At 43.3% G+C, this 22,737-nt stretch overlaps 1 protein-coding gene across 1 annotated transcript in view; it reads left to right on the top strand.

The window, feature by feature from the left end:
- The first annotated feature begins 560 nt into the window (after positions 1-560).
- The window catches only part of LOC135573720 (cell adhesion molecule DSCAM-like), a 37,633-nt gene continuing 15,456 nt past the window's right edge, over positions 561-22,737 (top strand). Inside the window, exon 1 of the mRNA XM_065023372.1 lies at positions 561-735. Coding sequence (XP_064879444.1) covers positions 693-735 — 43 coding nt within the window. The 5' untranslated portion in view covers positions 561-692. The remainder of the gene's footprint in view (positions 736-22,737) is intronic.

Genomic DNA, 22,737 nt, shown 5'->3' with positions numbered 1-22,737 from the left:
CAGTGTGATTTGTACGGCTGCGGGAAGATGCGTGTGCTTGTTGCTTGTTGGATGGAGAGAGGCGGTGAAAATGAAATTAGTTTTCACTAGGCTTCAGCCAACAACTATTGCCTCCTGCTTAAAAATTCATACGTTCTTTTTTTCCAAATCCAACTTTATGATTTTGGTCACTGGAAACTTTTTTTGTTTCATTATTTATTCATAGGTGTTTTCATTCTTTTGAAATTCGAATTGAAATTCGAAATTCGAACTTCATTCTTTATTTTCTTTGGGAATTCCACCTGTGCACATTGCGTTTAACCCTCCTCGTGTCGCGTCTTCAACCTCCAGTCTCAGCAGCACTCACCTGGACCGGAGCTCAAGAAGGCGAACCCCGCAGAGTATTGCGCCCAAACGCCGGGAAGGCTTCACTAAGGCACGGCGTTGCCACTTCAAGGGAGACGTAGGCCTACAATTCGATCTCAGCTCTTACCAAAACACAATCACCAGAAGCTCATACCTCCTCTTCCCAACCTAGAGAGAGAGAGAGAGAGAGAGAGAGAGCGCGAGAGAGATAGAGAGAGAGACTGATTTGTACAGACCATCGTCCATTGCTATTGACATATTGAAGAAATATAAAGAATATCTAAGGAAGAAAGTGTGTGGAGTGAAAATAAGAAAAAGCATAGCTTGGATATTGAACGGAGCGGGGCATGTGGATATTGGCTATCATCTTTTTCCAGTGCATCTTGAATGGTGAGTCTTGCTCTCTAAAATGAACTTAATTAATTTATGTTCATTTACCTCTGAACAAAACTTACCAGATATATCCTACAAGCTCTGTGTTGATTATTTTCGGAATAATATAATTGATTTTGTGAGAAAATGAAATAGTTAAGGGCTGATGCTATGTCCTGAGAGGCCAAGGGGAGAGCGAGGTTGGATTGGGCAGCCGCAGAAGTACCCTACAAGCTGTGCTATGCCTGCCAGTCACATCCAGGTTAATTACCTAATGCCTATAGTTGGATACAACTATGTGAAAACACTGATTTAAAAACACGGAATAAAACATTCGAGACTCTACTTTTTTCATTGGGGAAATCAACATAATATTGTATAAGACATTTCTAGAATAGTGTAACAGTACATAGGCAGTGTATGTGGGGTGATGCCTATATTTTCTTTCCCTGGTGGCTTTATATGAAAATATTAGCTAAATGCTTGTATCATTTTGATACTTTTCTCAGGATAGACCTCAATAATAAGTAACCTTATTTCAGTTTGGTCGAATTGTACTTTTTTTTGCATTTTGAATCTAATGAAATTTAGTGATATTGTGTATTTTGATTTATTTTAAAAACTGTTTAGAAGATTAACTTCATGTTTAATTTTTTTTAAAGTTAATTTTTCTTCATAATTACCAATTAGGGATTATTGTAGCAAATGTACATACTTACATCAATACAATTAGTAATTCCATATATTCATTCATAACAGCATAATCACATGTGAATTACACTTAAATAGTGTACCACTTAATAAAATGCAATTATTTCTCCTAGCCACATACTGTATATTGATTCATTGAAAAAAAGGTATGCTTATTTGCTATATGGGAGAGGCAATAGGCAAATGAATGTTTTATATAAAAAATAAAATGCAGTAGCATCTAGGGATGAAGTAAATTCATTTTTGCACGAGATAATTTGTTTATTTATGTACAATCAGTCCGGTATCTTTTGAGATAATACTTAAAAAGGAAACAACTAGGTTGGTGCTGTCTTTTAAACATTTTTTTATGGCGTTACACCCGCCATATTACAAGTACAAACATGGAGGCATCAGGATAAAAAATAAAAGAGTTGAGGCAAGCCCCTTATTATGGCCCATTTCCCTGTGTTCCCACTCAAACAGTTTAACCCACTCCTTTTGTTTTACACAATGCAAAGGTGATTGGCCTGTAATTCCTACAACATATGGATGGGTATATAGGAGGCAAATTCTATTTTGGGTTGGGGCTGCCTGAACCCTTAGCAAATACAAGAAGGGTGTGTGTGTGTGTGTGTGTGTGAGGGGGGGTAGAATGGAGCAAGAGAGAAAATTGGGGCATTTAGAGGGTCTTTTTAAAGATGGACGGATGGACGGCTGGAGGGAGGGGGCCGGGAGGGAATGAAAAGTGGACACATGCATGTAAACTGAGGGGAGAGAGGGCATGCATCAACCAAAGATGACAGGAAAACCATTTTGTGGCAGTGCTGAAGGACTGAATGAGGCTGCCATTGTTTGCCACAGAGAATACATTAAGGCAGTGAGGGACGTGTACAAATGCATTTTAACACAACTGAGGCGTGACTGGTTCTAGAGAGAGCACCTGTTCAATAGTATGATGTCCATTACAAATATAAATCCATGATGTTCAACAATACACCCTTGTGTGAGCTGAGAGCACTATCTCTATCTAGGCTTTTGAACAGCTTCACATAGTGTGTTTTGACCAAGCAGACTACAGCGTTGTAAAATGGCTGCTCCTCAAGTGTTCAGCATAGAAACTTAGAATGAAAATACCATTGTGGATTATGATGCATGCAGCGTCTATGGTTGTTTTGATGCGCTGTGTTTTATTGACAGATGCACTTTATGCAGGGGTCACTTTGTCAATCTTTGAAGTTATTCAAATTATTGTTTTGTGGTCAGGAATTGCATACCATAATATTATGCAGTATTCTTTCCTTTTTTATGCTTGTTTCTTTCAAAAACAGCTTATACAGCAGTTTTGCTTATGATATCCGTCTACTTTGCATATTGCGCTGATTTGTATTTTTTTTATGTCCAAGCAACGTTCACATCACCAGCACTATCCTCTGTTTGAATAGTACAATGTGTAGCCTAGCTCTTCTGGGCAGCAAGAGAGAGAGGGGGAGGGAGAGAGATATATTGGATCCCAGAAATAAAGTCTTTTAGGGTTCTGATCTAGCAGCACATGCTCCTGAGGTGGTCTTTTGGTATTTGGTATTTTATTAGGATCCCTAGTAGCCGTTGCGAAAGCAGCAGCTACCCGCCTACTGTCTCTATGGAAACATGGCTAATGAGTGTTGGCATAGTGTGGACTGGGTCTGAGCAAGGCCGCGCTCTGTGCAGGTGACCCCGGAAGTTCTTCGCCATGGATTAGACCTATCACTCCTGCAGCCCAGTGATATTGTTGTAGATAGAGAGAGGAGATGTGAAGGTTATTATTGCATGTTTTAAAGATGCTACTCTGGTGGTGAGTTGTCCATCATTCTGATGACAGAGATACATTTTTCCCAGGTTTGTGTTATTTTTTTCAGGACTGACTACCCCAATCAGTGATAGTTAGCTCATGTCTTTTTGTTTGCTTTAGATCTTGTTTTAGATTGTGTATTTATAGTTTGTGATTTATGTAAAGGTATGGAGCATTTTATTTAAAAGTTGTTAGATCATGTTTTCTGTTTTTAGCAACAGCCTGACATTTAAACATTTAAATCTACCGGACACTTTGTGTTGCGTATACTTAATGCTGCTTTCCATTTTCATTTTCACGACTGAGGTGCAAACTCATCTTGTCTGTGGATACAATTTGCAATCATAAACCATTTGCAGTTGCAACAAATAAAAAGCATTGTAGAGTGGATTTCAATGACACTTTTCTAGTGCTCTTGCATCAGTATCTCTATTAAAACCCAAATGGGATGGGAACATCAATGGAGAGACAGATTGGGGAAATGGCATAATGTTGTTTTTGCTCAGCAATGCCAGGGGGCAAATTGGACACACGCTCAATTGGACACTAATAATCAGTGCGAATATACAACAATGCTCCTCAATTGGTTCACTCTCTCTGTCTGTCTGTCTGTCTGTCTGTCTGTCTGTCTGTCTGTCTGTCTGTCTGTCTGTCTGTCTGTCTGTCTGTCTGTCTGTCTGTCTGTCTGTCTGTCTGTCTGTCTGTCTGTCTGCTTCCTCTTATTTAAACACATACCTTCATCTGTGCTTGCCAGTAGGAAGACTCCTTCTTTTGAAGATTAAAGCCATCCTAGGCCTGGCATCTGAATAGCTGTCAGTATCAGTTAGACTGCTCGTTTCGAACAGGAATAGCCCAGGGAACCAGGCTACAGGATTAACCTTGATAAAGCTGTCATGACCACAGAGATTTTAATCAACCCATCTGGGAGATCTACAGAAAGAGAGACCCAGGTTTGGGATGGTCATAGCAGACATGTTGACTTAGTAATTGGACACAGTGTTTTTGTCATTGCAATCAGGGATGAGAGAGTGGAAGAAAAGGACAATTGTACATTGAGTGTAAATGTATGTGCGAATGATGGATGTCGTTTATCACAAACAGCAGGAATATCTACACACTGAAGATCAGTGTGTACACTGTATATACAAAAGTATGTGGACACCCCTTCAAATGAGTGGATTCGGCTATTTCAGCCACACCCTTTGCTGACAGGTGTATGAAATTGAGCACAAGGCCATTCAATCTCCATACACAAATATTGGCAGTAGAATGGCCTTACTGAATAGCTCAGTGACTTTCAACGTGGCACCGTTGTAGGATGCCACCTTTGCAACAAGTCAGTTCGTCAAATTTCTGCCCTGCTTGAGCTTCCCCAGTCAACTGTAAGTGCTGTTATTGTGAAGTGGAAACGTCTAGGAGCAACAACGGCACAGCCGCAAAGTGCTAGGCCACAGAAGCTCACAGCACGGGACCGGCGAGTGCTGAAAATCGACTGTCCTCAGTTGCAACACTGCCTCTGGAAGCAACATCAGAACAGTAACTGTTCATCAAGAGCTTCATGAAATGGGTTTCCATGGCCGAGCAGCCGCACACAAGTATAAGATCACCATGCGCAATGCCAAGTGTCGGCTGGAGTGGTGTAAAGCTCGACCCCAATGGACTCTGGAGTAGTGGAAAAACGTTCTCTGGTGTGATGAATCAATCTTCACCATCTGGCAGTCCAACGGACAAATCTGGGTTTGGCGGATGCCAGGAGAACGCTACCTGCCCCAATGCACAGTGTAAACTGTAAAGTTTGGTGGAGGAGGAATAATGGTCTGGGGCTGTTTTTCATGATTCGGGCTAGGCCGCTTACTTCCAGTGAAGAGAAATCTTAACGATACAATGACATTCTAGACAATGTGCTTCCAACTTTGTGGCAACAGCTTGGGGAAGGACCTTTCCAGTTTCAGCATGACTATGCCCCCGTGCACAAAGCTAGGTCCATACAGACATGGTTTGTCGAAATTGGTGTGGAAGATCTTGACTGGCCTGCACAGAGCCCTGACCTCAACCCCATCGAGCACCTTTGGGATGAATTGGAACGCTGACTGCCAGCCAGGCCTAATTGCCCAACATCAGTGCCCGACCTCATTAATGCTCTTGTGGCTGAATGAAAGCAAGCCCCCGCAACAATGTTCCATCATCTAGTGAAATGCCTTCAAAAAAAGAAAAAGAAAGTTACCTTTATTTAACGAGGCAAGTCAGTTAAGAACAAATTCTTATTTACATTGGCGGCCTACCCGGACGACGCTGGGCCAATTGTGCGCCACCCTATGGAACTCCCAGTCACGATCCAGGGACTGCAGTGACGCCTCTTGCACTGAGATGCAGTGTCTTAGACCGCTGCGCCACTCGGGAGCAAAGGGGTGTCCATATCAATGCCCATGAGATGTTTGACGAGAAGGTGTCCACATACTTTTGGTCATGTAGTGTAGGTAACTTTGTCATTGTGAAGGAAAAGTCTATCTTCACTTTATATCTGAAAGTGTGAGGACAAGAAAACCGACTATGAATATTCAGAGAGATCCCCATTGTGTTGAATCACTTTGTACTAGATACGGAATCCTTAAAGAAAATCAAGATACTGTATTTCTTTCCATTCATTGTTTAAAATATCAAAGATCAACAAACCTGCACTCCAAACCTGATATCTGCAACTCATAGATTTGGCTTGGGATATTTTCTCTTTACCTAATGTGAATAATTTAAACTTATGAAAGACAGTGAACACTGTAAATAAAACACCCTTATCCCATTATCATTGTTATTACCAGTAATAACACAAGACAACATTGTTTGGAGGTCATGTTTAGGCCAGTGGGAAACTGGATCTGTGTTGGCTGGTGGTATCCTTTGGTAGATAGATAAATATAAATACCAGCACTGTATAATAAAGCCTTCCAAAATACATCCTTCCCATAAAAATCTGCATGTGGCAGGTATTTGCAATATCTAAAACATTGTGCAAGATGAATGTAATGTCATCTCCTAACATATCCCTGAGCTTGGAGTTAGTTGGCTGTTACATGCAGAACAGACTGAACGATATGGTAATGGATGCACATTGAAATGTTAACTGTTTCATTTAACCCAGGCCAGAATGCTTAAAGGGATGATGGTGTGCAACTAAGCAGAGAGAGAGAGAGAGAGAGCAAGAGAGAGAGCGAGAGAGAGCAAGAGAAAGAGATAGAGTAGGAGCTAGAGAGCAAGAGAGAGAGAGAGAGAGTAAGAGCTAGAGAGCAAAAGAGAGAGAGAGAGCTAGAGCGAGAGAGAGAGAGAAAGAGCTAGAGAGCAAGAGAGCAAGAGAGCAAGAGAGAGAGAGAGAGAGAGAGTAAGAGCTAGAGAGAGAGAGAGCAAGAGAGAGAGAGAGAGAGAGTAAGAGCTAGAGAGCAAGAGAGAGAGAGAGAGAGAGAGTAAGAGCTAGAGAGCAAGAGAGAGAAAGAGAGAGCGTAAGAGCTAGAGAGAGAGAGAGTAAGAGCAAGAGAGCGAGAGAGTAAGAGCTAGAGAGCAAGAGAGAGAGAGCAAGAGAGAGATGGTAAGAGCTAGAGAGCAAGAGAGAGGGAGAGAGTAAGAGCTAGAGAGCGAGAGAGAGAGAGAGAGAGAGAGAGTAAGAGCTAGAGAGCGAGAGAGAGAGAGAGAGAGAGAGAGAGAGAGAGTAAGGGCTAGAGAGCAAGAAAGAGAGCGTAAGGGCTAGAGAGCAAGAAAGAGAGAGAAAGATCTAGAGCAAGAGACAGCGAGAGTAAGAGCTAGAGAGCAAGAGAGAGAGAGAGTAAGAGCTAGAGAGCAAGAGAGAGAGTAAGAGCTAGAGAGCAAGAGAGAGAGTAAGAGCTAGAGTACAAGAGAGAGAGAGAGTAAGAGCTAGAGAGCAAGAGAGAGAGAGAGAGAGAGTAAGGGCTAGAGCAAGAGAGAGAGAGAAAGAGCAAGAGAGAGAGAGAGAGAGTAAGGGCGAGAGAGCAAGAGAGAGAGAGAAAGAGCGAGAGAGAGAGTAAGAGCTAGAGAGCAAGAGAGAGAGAGAGAGAGAGTAAGGGCTAGAGAGCAAGAGAGAGAGAGAAAGAGCTAGAGAGCAAGAGAGAGAGAGAGAGAGTAAGGGCGAGAGAGAAAGAGAGAGAGAGAAAGAGTTAGAGAGCAAGAGAGAGAGAGAGTAAAAGCTAGAGCGCAAGAGAGAGAGAGAGAGAGTAAGAGCTAGAGCGCGAGAGAGATAGCAATAGAGCGAGAGAGAGCGGGAGAGTCAGCATGTGTTACACACTGTAAAGAACTAAACTACTAGTAAAGGGAAAGTTCCTTCATGAACACAGGTTCGTGCTGGTAGGTGGAGTTTTACATCAGTGAATTAATAAAACAAGATCAGTAGTTAGTAGATAGCCTATATAATTAGTTTTTGCTAGTTTGCTAATATTTTCACGTTAATGTGGGACAGTAGGCTAATGCCCTAACCCTTCAGAATGGCAGGAGCTGATCTAAATGTGGCACAACTATCCTACATCGGGGAGGCTGTGGACCAAAGGCCCTACAGTATGCACAAGACAAGTGTCCTGCTTGAACTTTTTTTCTGAAATTTGACTGTTGTACTGTGCCGTGTCTCAGAACCTCCAGTTTGTTAATTTTGTATGAGATTTGACGTAGCGAAAGGAAATGCTATCCTCGTTCAGCATAATAGACCCTCTTTTACCTTTGAGATACAGATAACCCTTCAGATACAATATCATCATGGATTGAGGCCTGAAAGGTACATATTTTAGGATGAGTTGAGTATACAGGATGAGTAGTTTAAGATATGTCATGTACTATGTCAGGTCAAAGAGGGACAGGCGCTTAAGCCATTACACACACATAGCCTACAGTATACTATAGACTTGGCGTTGGACATTTAATACATACAGCCAACCTGTGCAGCTCCAGGATCAGCTGAAATATAAGGTTTCCTGCTAAAGTCATGGTTTGTGCTCACATGCTTACTCTTGCCCTCTTTGAAATCACCATGGCACTGTACTATTCACTTCAAATCAAATGTTATTTATCACATGCGCCGAATACAACAACAACCTTTACCGTGAAATGCTTACTTACAAGCCCTTAACCAACAATGCAGTTCAAGAAAGAGTTAAGAAAATGTAATAAAATCAAAAGTAACACAAGAAAATTACAATAACGAGGCTATATATATTGGGTACCGGTACTGAGTCAATGTGGGAGGGTACAGGGTAGTCGAGGTAATTTGTTAAGCGACTATGCATAGGTGATAATAAACAGCGAGTAGCAGCAGTGTAAAAACAAAGGGGGTGGAGAGGGAGGGTTGTCAATGTAAATAGTAAATTGATTGATTGTTCAGCAGTCTTATGGCTTGGGGGTAGAAGCTGTTAAGGAACCTTTTGGTCCTAGACTTGGTGCTCTGGTACTGCTTGCCGTGCGATAGCAGAGAGAACAGTCAATGACTTGGGTGACTGGAGACTTGAACCATTTTTAGGGCCTTCCTCTGACACCGCCTGGTTTATAGGTCCTGGATGTCAGGAAACTTGGCCCCAGTGATGTACTGGGCAGTACGCACTACCCTCTGTAGTGCCTGACGGTCAGGTGCCGAGCAGTTGCCATACCAGGCGGTCAGGATGCTCTCGATTGTGCAGCTGTAAAACTTTGAGGATATGGGGACCCATGCCAAATCTTTTCAGTCTCCTGGGGGGGGGGGGGGGGGGGGGGGAGGTGTTGTCGTGCTCTCTTCACAACTGTCTTGGTGTGTTTGGATCATGATAGTTTGTTGGTGATGTGGACACCAAGGAACTTAACTCTCGACCCGCTCCACTTCAGCCCAGTCAATGTTAATGGGGGTGTGTTCGGCCCGCCTTTTCCTGTAGTCAACGATCAGCTCCTTTGTCTTGCTCACATTAAGGGAGAGGTTGTCGTCCTGGCACCACACTGCCAGGTCTCTGACCTCCTCCCTATAGGCTGTCTCATCGTTGTTGGTGATCAGGCCTACCACTGTTGTGTAAACGTAATGATGGTGTTGGAGTCATGCTTGGCCACGCAGTCGTGGGTGAATCTGTTGGGGCGGAATGCGAATTGGAGTGGGTCTAGGGTTTCTGGCATGATAGTGTTGATGTGAGCCATGACCAACCTTTCAAAGCACTTCATGGCTAACAACGTGAGTGCTACGGGGCGGTCATCATTTAGGTAGGTTACCTTCGATTTCTTGAGCACAGGGACTATGGTGGTCTGCTTGAAACATGTAAGTATTACAGACGGTAAGGGAGAGGTTGAAAATGTCAGTGAAGACACTTGCCAGTTGGTCCACGCATGCTTTGAGTACATGTCCTGGTAATCTGTCTGGCCCTGCGGCTTTGTGAATGTTGACCTCTTTAATGGTCGTGCTCACATCGGCTAAGGAGTGCGTGAGTACACAGTTGTCCGGAACAGTAGGTGCTGTCATGCATGCTTCAGTGTTGCTTGCCTCGAAGCGAGCATAAGGTCATTTAGCTCATCTGGCAGGCTCGCGTCACTGGGCAGCTCGCAACTGGGTTTCCCTTTGTGGTCCGTAATAGTTTTCAAGCCCTGCCACATCCGACGAGTGTCAGAGCCAGTGTAGTAGGATTCAATCTTAGTCCGGTATTGAAGCTTTCCTCTGGTTGCACATGTAGCATATGACACTAGGAGCGCCGCTTCTGGATGAGCATTTTCTTGTTTGCTTATGGCCTTATACAGCTTGTTGAGTGCGGTCTTAGTGCCATCATCAATTTTGGGTGGTAAATAGACGGCTATGAATAATATAGATGAGAGCTCTCTTGGTTGATAGTGTTGTCTAAAGCTTATTATGACGTATTCTACCTCGAGAGAGCGATACCTCAAGATTTGTTTAATATTAAACATTGCACACCAGCAGTTATTGGCAAATAGACACACACCCCCGCCCCTCCCCTTACAAGACGTAGCTGCTCTGTCCTGCCGATGCACAGAGAAGCCAGTCAGCTCTATGTTATCCGTGTCATCGTTTAGCCATGTCTCGGTGAAATGGCTCGTTGGTAGGATAGTCTTAATCATAGATTGTCCAGTTTGTTTTCCAATGATTGCATGTTGGCCAATAATACTGAGGGTAGTGATGGTTTACCTACTCGTCTGCGAATTTCTCTGTCTTTTCTTCACGCGGATGACAGGGATTTGGGCCTTGTCTCGACAAAGCAGAATATCCTTTGTGTCAGACTCATTAAAGAAAATAATATTTGTCAAGTTTGAGGTGAGTAATTGCTGTTCTGATGTCCAGAAGCTCTTTTCGGTCATAAGAGACGGTAGCAGCAACATTATGTACAAAACGAGTTACAAACAATGCGAAAAAATAAATAAAATAGCACAGTTGGTTAGGAGCCCCTAAAACGGCAGCCTTCTCCTCCGGAACCATTATCTGCTATTTTGAACAAGCATTTAGAACACCAGTGCCCACAGTTCTTCCTGAGATAAGGGTTGTGCCCAGGTTCCAGATCTGGAGACAGGAAATGCCAGTGGCAGAGATTGCTGGGGTCACCATATCAGGAAACAGTATTTGCCAGGCGAAGAGTTTCCTGCCTGGTGGGTTTCTGTATGTAATGTTGTGCACATACACAGACACACTGCAGGGCTATTTTTAGGAGGCCATTTCTAAAGGCTGTCACATGGGTAATGGAAGATGTGGCAAATGACCTCTACAGAAAGACTCTGCCTTCAGGGTTAACTCACACACACGCACACACGCACGCACGCGCACACACATACACACACACACACACACACCAGGTCAGGCTCATTTATAACACATAGGACAGGTACCCTGCCACGGAAAAAAGTACAAATTGATTTATCTCCTGAGTTGACATAGGAGGCAGGTGAGGTGTCTTATGCATCAACACAGAACACACTCTCTTCTTTTTCTGTAGGGAATGACATTATAGTTGATCAAATTAATACTATATATTACAATGCAATGCTGCCCATTAAAGAGCAACTGCCCCTAAAAACCAACTTCTCCTTTAGAAAACATCGATATGAGTCCCCCAAAAATATTATTCTGTCATAATTGACTACAAAGTGTAAATAGGATCATTTAGGCCATAAAGTCAGTCTCGTTGAAAACATAGTTTCATCAGACTTGTGTTTGTGACTGCATCACAACTTAAATGAAGGATGGGTTTGTTTTCATTCTGCCCACATGCCCACAGCTGGCACCGCACAAGTAATCATCAATTCGGAGTGCAGCTGCACCCGACCCGATCGTAATGCCTGTGGTAAATTTGGGTTGACTTTGAATATCCCTATGGGGCTAGTTAGGGACCATTGGCAAATTACACAATGTACAGTGCCTTCAGAAAGTATTCACACTCCTTGTTACAGCCTGAATATGAAATTGATTAAATTGAGATGTTTTTGTCACTGGCCTACACACAATACCCCATAATGTCAAAGTGGAATTATTTTTTTCTACATTTCTACTAATTAATAAAAAATAAAAAGCTGATATGTCTTGAATCAATAAGTATTCAACCCCTTTGTTATGGCAAGTCTAAATCAATTCAGGAGTAAACATTTGCTTAACAAGTCATGGACTCTATGTGCAATAATAGCATTTAACATCATTTTTTAATGACTACCTCATCTTTGTACCCCACACATACAATTATCTGTAAGGTCCCTCAGTCGAGCATTGAATTTCAAACACAAATTCAACCACAAAGATCAGGGAGATTTTCCATTGCTTTGCCAAAGAAGGTCACCTATTGGTAGATGGGTAAAAATAAAATAAGCAGATATTGAACATCCCTTTGATCATGGGGAAATTATGAATTACACTTTGGATGGTGTGTCAATACACCCAGTCACTACAAAGATACAGGCGTCCTTCCCAACTCAGTTACCGGAGAGGAAGGAAACCGCTCAGGGATTTCACCATGAGGCCAATAGTTACAGAGTTTAATGGCTGTGATAGGAGAAAACTGAGGCTGGGTCAACAACATTGCACTTTTTCCACAATACTAACCTAATTGACAAAGTGAAAATTATTAAAATATTCTAAAACATGCATCCTGTTTGCAACAAATACAGAATAGAAATATTCCAAAACATACATCTTGTTGCAACAAGGCACTAAAGTAATACTGCAAAATATGTTGCAAAGCAATTTACTTTTTGTCCTGAATACAAAGTGTTATGTTTAGGACAAATCCAGTTCAACACATTACTGAGTGCCACTCTCCATATTTTCAAGCATAGGGGTGGCTGCATCATGTTATGGGTATGCTTGTAATCATTAAGGACTGGGGACACATGTCACCTTTCAGCAGGACAATAACCTAAAGCACAAGGCCAAATCATCTGACTACCCAGACTATTTGCATTGCCCCCCCCCCTTTTTACTCCTCTGCCTAGGAGGATAACTCTACCTACATGTACATATTACCTCAATTACCTCGACTACCCGGTGCCCCCACACATTGACTCTGTACCTGTACCCCCTGTATATAGTTTCGCTATTGTTATTTTACTGCTGCTCTTTAACTACTTGTTACTTTTATTTCTTATTCTTATTTGTATATTTGTATTTTGTAATTAAGCATTTCACTGTAAGGTCTACATGGCGCATGTGACTAATAACATTTGATTTGATTTGAAATCTACACTGGAGTTGCTTACCGAGAAGATAATGAATGTTCCTGAGTGGCCGAGTTACAGTTTTGACTTAAGTCGTCTTGAAAATCGATGGCAAGACCTAAAAATGGTTGTCTAGCAATGATCAACAACCAATTTGACAGGGCAATTGTTGCATACCTAACCAACTCACATTTCAATTCAGTCACTAGCATATGTTAAACATATCTAAAACAAGGCCAAATCAGGAAGTTCAGCTGCCCTTTAAATACAATGTTACATTTAACATTTACATTTAAGTCATTTAGCAGACGCTCTTATCCAGAGCGACTTACAAATTGGTGCATTCACCTTATGACCTCCAGTGGAACAGTAGTGCATCTAAATCTTTTCAGGGGGAGGGGGGGTGAGAGGGATTACTTTATCCTATCCTAGGTATTCCTTAAAGAGGTGGGGTTTCAGGTGTCTCCGGAAGGTGGTGATTGACTCCGCTGTCCTGGCGTCGTGAGGGAGTTTGTTCCACCATTGGGGGGCCAGAGCAGCGAACAGTTTTGACTGGGCTGAGCGGGAACTGTACTTCCTCAGTGGTAGGGAGGCGAGCAGGCCAGAGGTGGATGAACGCAGTGCCCTTGTTTGGGTGTAGGGCCTGATCAGAGCCTGGAGGTACTGAGGTGCCGTTCCCCTCACAGCTCCGTAGGCAAGCACCATGGTCTTGTAGCGGATGCGAGCTTCAACTGGAAGCCAGTGGAGGGAGCGGAGGAGCGGGGTGACGTGAGAGAACTTGGGAAGGTTGAACACCAGACGGGCTGCGGCGTTCTGGATGAGTTGTAGGGGTTTAATGGCACAGGCAGGGAGCCCAGCCAACAGCGAGTTGCAGTAATCCAGACGGGAGATGACAAGTGCCTGGATTAGGACCTGCGCCGCTTCCTGTGTGAGGCAGGGTCGTACTCTGCGGATGTTGTAGAGCATGAACCTACAGGAACGGGCCACCGCCTTGATGTTAGTTGAGAACGACAGGGTGTTGTCCAGGATCACGCCAAGGTTCTTAGCGCTCTGGGAGGAGGACACAATGGAGTTGTCAACCGTGATGGCGAGATCATGGAACGGGCAGTCCTTCCCGGGAGGAAGAGCAGCTCCGTCTTGCCGAGGTTCAGCTTGAGGTGGTGATCCGTCATCCACACGGATATGTCTGCCAGACATGCAGAGATGCGATTCGCCACCTGGTCATCAGAAGGGGGAAAGGAGAAGATTAATTGTGTGTCGTCTGCATAGCAATGATAGGAGAGACCATGTGAGGTTATGACAGAGCCAAGTGACTTGGTGTATAGCGAGAATAGGAGAGGGCCTAGAACAGAGCCCTGGGGACACCAGTGGTGAGAGCACGTGGTGTGGAGACGGATTCTCGCCACGCCACCTGGTAGGAGCGACCTGTCAGGTAGGACGCAATCCAAGCGTGGGCCGCGCCGGAGATGCCCAACTCGGAGAGGGTGGAGAGGAGGATCTGATGGTTCACAGTATCGAAGGCAGCCGATAGGTCTAGAAGGATGAGAGCAGAGGAGAGAGAGTTAGCTTTAGCAGTGCGGAGCGCCTCCGTGATACAGAGAAGAGCAGTCTCAGTTGAATGACTAGTCTTGAAACCTGACTGATTTGGATCAAGAAGGTCATTCTGAGAGAGATAGCGGGAGAGCTGGCCAAGGACGGCACGTTCAAGAGTTTTGGAGAGAAAAGAAAGAAGGGATACTGGTCTGTAGTTGTTGACATCGGAGGGATCGAGTGTAGGTTTTTTCAGAAGGGGTGCAACTCTCGCTCTCTTGAAGACGGAAGGGACGTAGCCAGCGGTCAGGGATGAGTTGATGAGCGAGGTGAGGTAAGGGAGGAGGTCTCCGGAAATGGTCTGGAGAAGAGAGGAGGGGATAGGGTCAAGCGGGCAGGTTGTAGGGCGGCCGGCCGTCACAAGACGCGAGATTTCATCTGGAGAGAGAGGGGAGAAAGAGGTCAGAGCACAGGGTAGGGCAGTGTGAGCAGAACCAGCGGTGTCGTTTGACTTAGCAAACGAGGATCGGATGTCGTCGACCTTCTTTTCAAAATGGTTGACGAAGTCATCTGCAGAGAGGGAGGAGGGGGGGGGGAGGGGGAGGAGGATTCAGGAGGGAGGAGAAGGTTGCAAAGAGCTTCCTAGGGTTAGAGGCAGATGCTTGGAATTTAGAGTGGTAGAAAGTGGCTTTAGCAGCAGAGAGAGAAGAGGAAAATGTAGAGAGGAGGGAGTGAAAGGATGTCAGGTCCGCAGGGAGGCGAGTTTTCCTCCATTTCCGCTCGGCTGCCCGGAGCCCTGTTCAATGTTATACATTGTATCCTATTGCACCAATATTGTGTATAAAAGGTGTGTAGCCAATTTGGATGATTTTTGAGCCCTCTAAAATGGTTGTAAATGAGGGACAATTACATGACTCATATTGCTTTTAAAATGTTTCCCTTATGAGTTTAACATATTAAATTAGCATATTAAAAAATACCCCAATTATATTTTATTTTTTATTTTTATTTCACCTTTATTTAACCAGGTAGGCTAGTTGAGAACAAGTTCTCATTTGCAACTGCGACCTGGCCAAGATAAAGCATAGCAGTGTGAACAGACAACACAGAGTTACACATGGAGTAAACAATTAACAAGTCAATAATACAGTAGAAAAAAGGAGAGTAGCAAAGCTACATATAAGGTCAGTGTGTTTTATTGCGTGTCAGTGTGTGTATTGATGCGTGTTTGTATTATTAAGCCAGTGTCTTTAATTGTTAGCTGCTCGGCTGACTATTGGATGAGTTTGAGGCATATCCGACAAGCCCTGATTTGTATTCAAATATCGGCACAATTTCTATAGCCATTTTCAAAGATTCTCTACAAATGTCTCATTAAAGTTTTGCTAGCCCCAGGTCCATTCTGTTTCAGTCTCTGCGTTATCAGGCCTTCCCCAGAAGTGATTATGCTAATTACTGTTTGATCAGATGATTAAATTATAATTTGATTAATCCTGAGCACTAAACGTTGCGAATACATTTACGTCCGCTTGGCTGCCTGGCTTTGCAGAGCTAACGTTCTCAGTCACTAGGCAAGCAGACGTGACGGAGGAAGGGAGGGATGACCAGAGAATGACTGAGACACACCATAAAGATAAAAAAAAAAGATAAACAAATGCTATTTTTAGGAAATAAAATATGATGTGTCACTTTAGATTGTGTTTCTTTATAAAAGTTAACCCACATTTATTTGGGCTTAATGTGTATCATAATTGTAGTGTTAAAAAATGTTAGCGTAGCCTATTTGTGCAGTGAGTAGAGTACAGTATAGCCTGAATGCAGGTTGGTATGATCATTGTCCTAGGGGTTTTCCTGCCTGTCTTGTGTACCCTCAGTTGGCCATGTGTCCGTCACAATGATTTATAGCAGGGATGGGCCCTTTTGTAGGCTCTCGGACCAATTATATATATTTGGGGGGGGGGGGGGGGGGAACTCAGTCGGGGTCTTAACTTACTGTTGAGAGTTAGAATAATCGAAAACACAAGGTGCAAGGTGTTTGTGCATCAGCAGTCACTAAATTAGCCCATGTCAGCTAATTGTTTTTAGATTGGTAAATTAGTCTAGCGGCCAGCTATCTAAACATGTAGTAAGCATAGACGAATTACCGACCGTGGTGGGACCCATTGATCATCAGTTATCATATTAAAAACTTCAAACATTTGCCTCCACCCTTAGTTATGAAATTGCAAAATCTTCTCTCCACCCCATGGCAAATGTGTAAATGTGTAGAATTGCAGGAAGTTAACTTTAAAACTGACTGATGAGGACAGTGTCCTGCGTGCCCCCTAGTGTCCTCTACAACCCTCCTGTTGGGCAACATTTGGGGTGTTCTCTGGGTTACCTGACTCTGTCTCCCACTGCCCCACTGTGGTATTATAGGACTCCACTGCAGTAGGCTTACCCAAGATGGAAAAGCCCTGCCTGTGAGGCAAATGGAGAGGGGGTGAAAGAGAGAATGAGGGAGGGAGGTATAGATAGAGAGAGGGGGAGAGTGAAGGGCATGTTTTATGAAACATCAGGGAATGGCTGTGAGCGGGATGGAAGGCTGTGATGTCTAGTCATCTGACCCACAATCCCTTTTAACCCCAGCAAATATTTACATTAGTATTCAGACCCTTTACTCAGTACTTTGTTGAAGCACCTTTGGAAGCGATTACAGCCTTAAGTCTTCTTTGGAATGACGCTAGCTTGGCACACCTGTATTTGGGGAGTTTCTCCCATTTATCCCTTCAGATCCTTTCAAGCTCTGTCAGGGTATATGGGGAAAGTTGCTGCACAGCTATTTTCAGGTCTCTTTAGAGATGTTGTCCTTTTGGAAGGTGAACCTTCATCCTAGTCTGAGGTCCAGAGCGCTCTGGAGCAGGTTTTCATCAAGGATCTCTCTGTACTCCGTTCATCTTTCACTCTATCCGGATTAGTCTCCCAGTCCCCGCCCCTGAAAAACATCCCCACAGCATGATGCTCCCACCACCATGCTTCACCGTAGGGATGGTTCCAGGTTTCCTCCAGACGTGACGCTTCGCATTCAGGCCAAAGAGTTCATCAGACCAGAGAATCTTGTTTCTCATGGTCTGAGAGTCTTTTGTTGCCTTTTGCAAACTCCAAGCGGGCTGTCATGTGCCTTTTACTGACAGGTTGTAGAAACATCTCAAGGATGATCGATGGAAACAGGATGCACCTGAGCTAATAGCAAAGGGTCTGAATAAGTATTTCTGTTTTTCAGCCTTAAAACCTGTTTTTGCTTTGCCATTATGGGGTATTGTGTGTAGATTGCTGAGGACATTTTTTTTATTATATCCATTTTAGAATAAGGCTCTTATGGAACAAAATGTGGAAAAGGTCAAGGGGTCTGAATACTTTCAGAAGGCACTGTATACAGTAACACCAAGCATTTTCTTCATGCAACCCTACAGATATGGAAAGGGCATGTGTCCTCCCGATACTAATCAACCATTAATAGTCAATGTTCAGATGTTTACTGTGATTCTCTGTCAACTGCTTGCCCTTTATCAAGCACGTGTCACACAGCAGCAGAAGTCTTGATGCCATGTGGATGTTCTTAAAGCAGTACAGAGACGCAATATTCGGAGCGTAGGACAGTGTTGCAATATAATTTTCTGTCACAAATGGGGTGGCTGCTTGTACTATGCGCTGACATTCGAAGTTCTTGGAGATGTATCATTCCTTGTGCATCCGTGGGGGCAGTGTTGTGTACAGATGTCGGATCTTAATTATGACCCCTTTCGTCACAGGAGGAAATATCTGAAGAAATATTTAGAATTGCCGCCAGGGGGCTGCTGGAAGCGGTGTTTGTATACAATGCAGTATAAAAACATGAGCTGGCACACCCAGAAATATTAGTTTGTGTGGAGGTGCTGACTAACGGCAAATAAATTATAAACTTCAATGCAGTACCATACCTACATTGCTGTTAGTGTCTTAATTAATGACCATTCCGCGGGTGCATGTTCATTAAAAACCTCTTTGGGCTGCAATCCTGTTAACGGAATAATGCAGGGTGCCAAATTCAAAACAACAGAAATCTCATAATTAAAATTCCTCAAACATACATGTATCTTATACCGTTTCAAAGGTAGTCTTGTTGTTAATCCCACCAGAGTGCCCGATTTCAAATATGCTTTTCAGCGAAAGCACCACAAACGATTATGTTAGGTCACCACCAAACCACAATAAACGCAGCCATTTTTCCAGCCAAAGAGAGGAGTCACAAAAAGCACAAATAGAGATCAAATTAATCACTAACCTTTGATGATCTTCATCAGATGACACTCATAGGACTTCATGTTACACAATACATGTATGTTTTGTTTGATACAGTTCATATTTATATTTAAAAAATCTGAGTTTACATTGGCGCGTTACATTCACTAGTTCCAAAAACATCCAATGATTTTGCATAGCCACATCGATTCAACAGAAATACTCATTAAATGTAGATGATAATACAAGTTATACACATGGAATTATAGATATACCTCTCCTTAATGCAACCGCTCTGTCAGATTTTTTTTTTTAATTGACGAAAAAAGCAAACCATGCAATCATCTGAGACGGCACTCAGAACAATAGTCAAATTATCTGCCATGTTGTAGTCAACATAAACCATAAATTACATGCTAAATATTCCTTAGCTTTGATGATCTTCATCAGAATGCACTCCCAGGAATCCCAGGTCCACAATAAATGCTTGATTTGTTCGATAATGTCCGTTATTTATGTCCAATTAGCTACTTTTGTTTTCGTGTTTGGTACACCTATCCAAACGCTGGTGCTGGTCGACCATTTTCTCAGACAAAAACTTCAAAAGGTTATATTACAGGTCGAAGAAACATTTCAAACTAAGTACAGAATCAATCATTAGGATGTTTTTATCATAAATCTTCAAAGGAGAATTCCTTTGTGTCTTGAGGAGGAATGGAGCGCAGGAAGATATCATGCGGTATGCTCTCTGCCAGTAGTCTGACTCATTCCCCTCTTATTCAGTCCCACTACACAGTAGAAGCCTCATTCAAATTTCTATAGACAGTTGACATCTAGTGGAAGCCCTGGGAATCTGAATCTTCATTCATATCGCAAAGGGATTTCAATAGGGAATGGTTTGAAAATATACCAACCTCAGATTTCTCACTTCCTGTTTGGTTTTCTTCTCAGGTTCTTGCCTGCCATATGAGTTATGTTATACTCACAGACATCATTCAAACAGTTTCAGAAACTTCAGAGTGTTTTCTATCCAATACTAATAATAATATGCATATATTAGCAACTGAGACCGAGGAGCAGGCCGTTTACTCTGGGCACTTCTGGACACCTTTCATCCAAGCTACTCAATAGTGCCCCTGTAACCATAAGAAGTTATTAATTGTTTATGGTTCATTGAACAAGCATGGGAAACAGTGTTTAAACCCTTTACAATGAAGATCTGTGAAGTTATTTCGATTTTTACGAGTGATCTTTGAAAGACAGGGTCCTGAATAAGGGACGTTTCTTTTTTTGCTGAGTTTATTTTGAAGGCAGAATAAATACAAAAATTTGGCTCCGTGACTGTGTGGTTTTGCAGTTACAGCCACTGACCCCAACACATATGCCAGAGTCGGCATGAGTTAGAATCCAGCCCACTGCCTTTGATTTACAGATGAACGTTTATTTTTTACACATGAATTCCGCTTGTTTACAGGGTTAAAACAGAAACAAGCTATAAAACGTTGGTGAGCATCCACACTGGAGGAAAGTTTATTGTTCTACAGTAGGCCTACATCTGTCTATCAACTGATAGCCAAAACCAGCCTATTAACTCAGCCAGGGAAACAAAAACTGTAGGGTAGCCTTTTATCGGTTTTCATATCTTCCATTATGTGACAATGGATAGGCTAATGGGTGGCCAACAGAATGTAGTCTATTAGAATATAATCAAATAACAAGGGGGCTATTGAGACTAGATTATCGCCAGCTGATGTCTCGTTAAACAATCAATAGCGCTAAATTGACCTGCACTTCTGATTTCAATTGCAACCATTATTGGTCTCCTTATTACCGCACCCTAAAATACTGACTGTATTTCTGTATTTTGAAAGTTATATACACTATGTATACAAAAGTATGTGGACACCCCTTCAAATTTGTGGGTTTGGCTATTTCAGCCGAAGCGTTTGAGTACAGATCAGAGGCAATAGGGATGACCAACCATTCCTGTCCTGCTTAGCTTTTGAAATGTAACGACTACCTTTAGGTTTCAGGAAAATGTACGGAGTAAAACGTACATTATTTTCTTTAGGGATGTAGTGAAGTAAAAGTAAAAGTTGTCAAAAATATAAATATTAAAGTAAAGTACAAATACCCCCCCAAAACGACTTAAGTAGTACTGTAAAGTATTTTTATTTCAGAACTTTACACCACTTGTCATTCCAAATGTTGTCAGTCAAAGCATTATAAAGGGATTATAAAGGAAATGTTATAAACGTTTCGTCATATGAGTTTGTGTGTGTTTATGTGCTTTATAACGGCAGTAGAGGGAGCTCGTTTAGCCATTAGTAAACAGAGTTTCTCTGTTTCCTCATCATGCCAGCTCTCCCCCACTCTCTCTCTTCTCTCCTCCCGCTTCCTCTCTTTCCCCTCGCTCTCGCTCAATCTCTACCCCATTTCTCTCCTCTCTCTTTCCCTCTCTCTCCTCTCTGTGATTCAGACATCAGTGTCTCAGTGCTGTAAATGATTAAGATTTCCCAGGCATACTCTCAGGATCTCCTCCCTCGTCACTCCTTTTCCCTGCTCATGTAAATGAGCATTCAGATGCACCAACTAACCCAGAGAAAGTGTGAGAACGACCCTCATCTCATTGCGCATCCTCAGGAGGATCCACATCAGAGGAGGATATCATTGGTTTTACATAGCGCTTGAGCACAGTGCCACTAAGCATGCTTCTTAGTATTATTCATGAGAGCAAATTGTGAGCCGGGGAGTCAGTCTGCAGCAGCAGCGGCAGGCTGGCGTGGGCCTTTTCGTTCCTGGGCTGTAGCCATGCGCCTCTTGTCATGTAAGCCCTAGGGGCAGGAGAGGGAAGGGGGTGTGGGAGTGTGCTTTCTCACTGTCACATGCCCCCATCCTATCCTACCCCTCCCACACACCCCTATTCCACACCCTCCCGTCCCCTCCGTTCCCACCCCACCCCCTCCTACCTCTCTTCTCCCGAGGTGCTCTGCCTTAATTACCTGCAGCTACAATCCTGAGCCCTGACATGGCCTGTCAGTGTACCACAGTCACTGTCTGCCACTGGGGAAGGCAGCCCAGCACCGGACCGGACCACACCACAGACACACAGACAGAGCTTTGCCCTGCTCTGTCCTCAACAAGCATGGCCATGCTGTAATGGCTAACAGCAAACCAACAATGCTACACCCACTATCACTCCGACAGCCTAGTCTTAGGAATGGACATAATATGGCCAGTTGTTAGATAACTGTATGAAGGTCAAGGGATGGTGAGATACTGTACCATTGTTGCACACACTTGTGAATATGAAGGACACTATTAAGAATTCGGGAGGCTGAAATTAGGAACATTTAGGAGCTTGGCTGTCATCTGTTGGATGGGTGTTGTTTAGTGGAGGTAAACACATGCACAGAGCTGTAAGCTCGGTCAGTTATGTTCCTACATTTACTTAAATAAATCGCCTAGGTGGTTTTGAAAGCAGCAGTCGGTGATGGGCAGTTACACACTGTTCCTGGACACGTTTCACTGGGGCTGATTGAGCAGCCGTTGATCTTCACATGAGAGACAGAGAGAGTTTTAAGTGTTCCGTACAATGAAAATCTCCTCTCCTAGTCAGCATGAGGAGATGGTAGATTCAACATGATTGTTTCACATTATTATCTCTATTGTTGATTAGAGCAAGAAAATGTTGATTGTAGATTTACACCACCAAATATGTTCATTCAGCTCCACTAGCTGGATAGCCCTACAGCACACACACATTCACCTTGACTGGAGGAGTGTGTGATGGTGCGTGCACTTGAACTGTTAGGCAGGTAGGCCTCTAGCAGTGTAACAGACAGGAAGCACTCAAAGCCAGACCTGAGTGGACAGGACTGGGAGGGAGCATTAGAGTCCCCGGCAATCCAGAATCAGAGCCTTCGCTATGGGCCTTCTCCAACAACAGGGAGTGTGACACAACTACAGTGTCATACATTATTTCACACCAAGAGAAATCCCTCTTCCAAACCCAACAGCCAAACCAGCCACACCCTTAGACCCCTCATCTTTGCTGATAGAGG

Source organism: Oncorhynchus nerka, linkage group LG10 (genome assembly GCF_034236695.1).
Source record: "Oncorhynchus nerka isolate Pitt River linkage group LG10, Oner_Uvic_2.0, whole genome shotgun sequence".
In the NCBI taxonomy this organism is placed as follows: domain Eukaryota; kingdom Metazoa; phylum Chordata; class Actinopteri; order Salmoniformes; family Salmonidae; genus Oncorhynchus; species Oncorhynchus nerka.
Note: the sequence above shows the minus strand (reverse complement) of the source record. Positions and strands in the feature narration are given on the sequence as shown.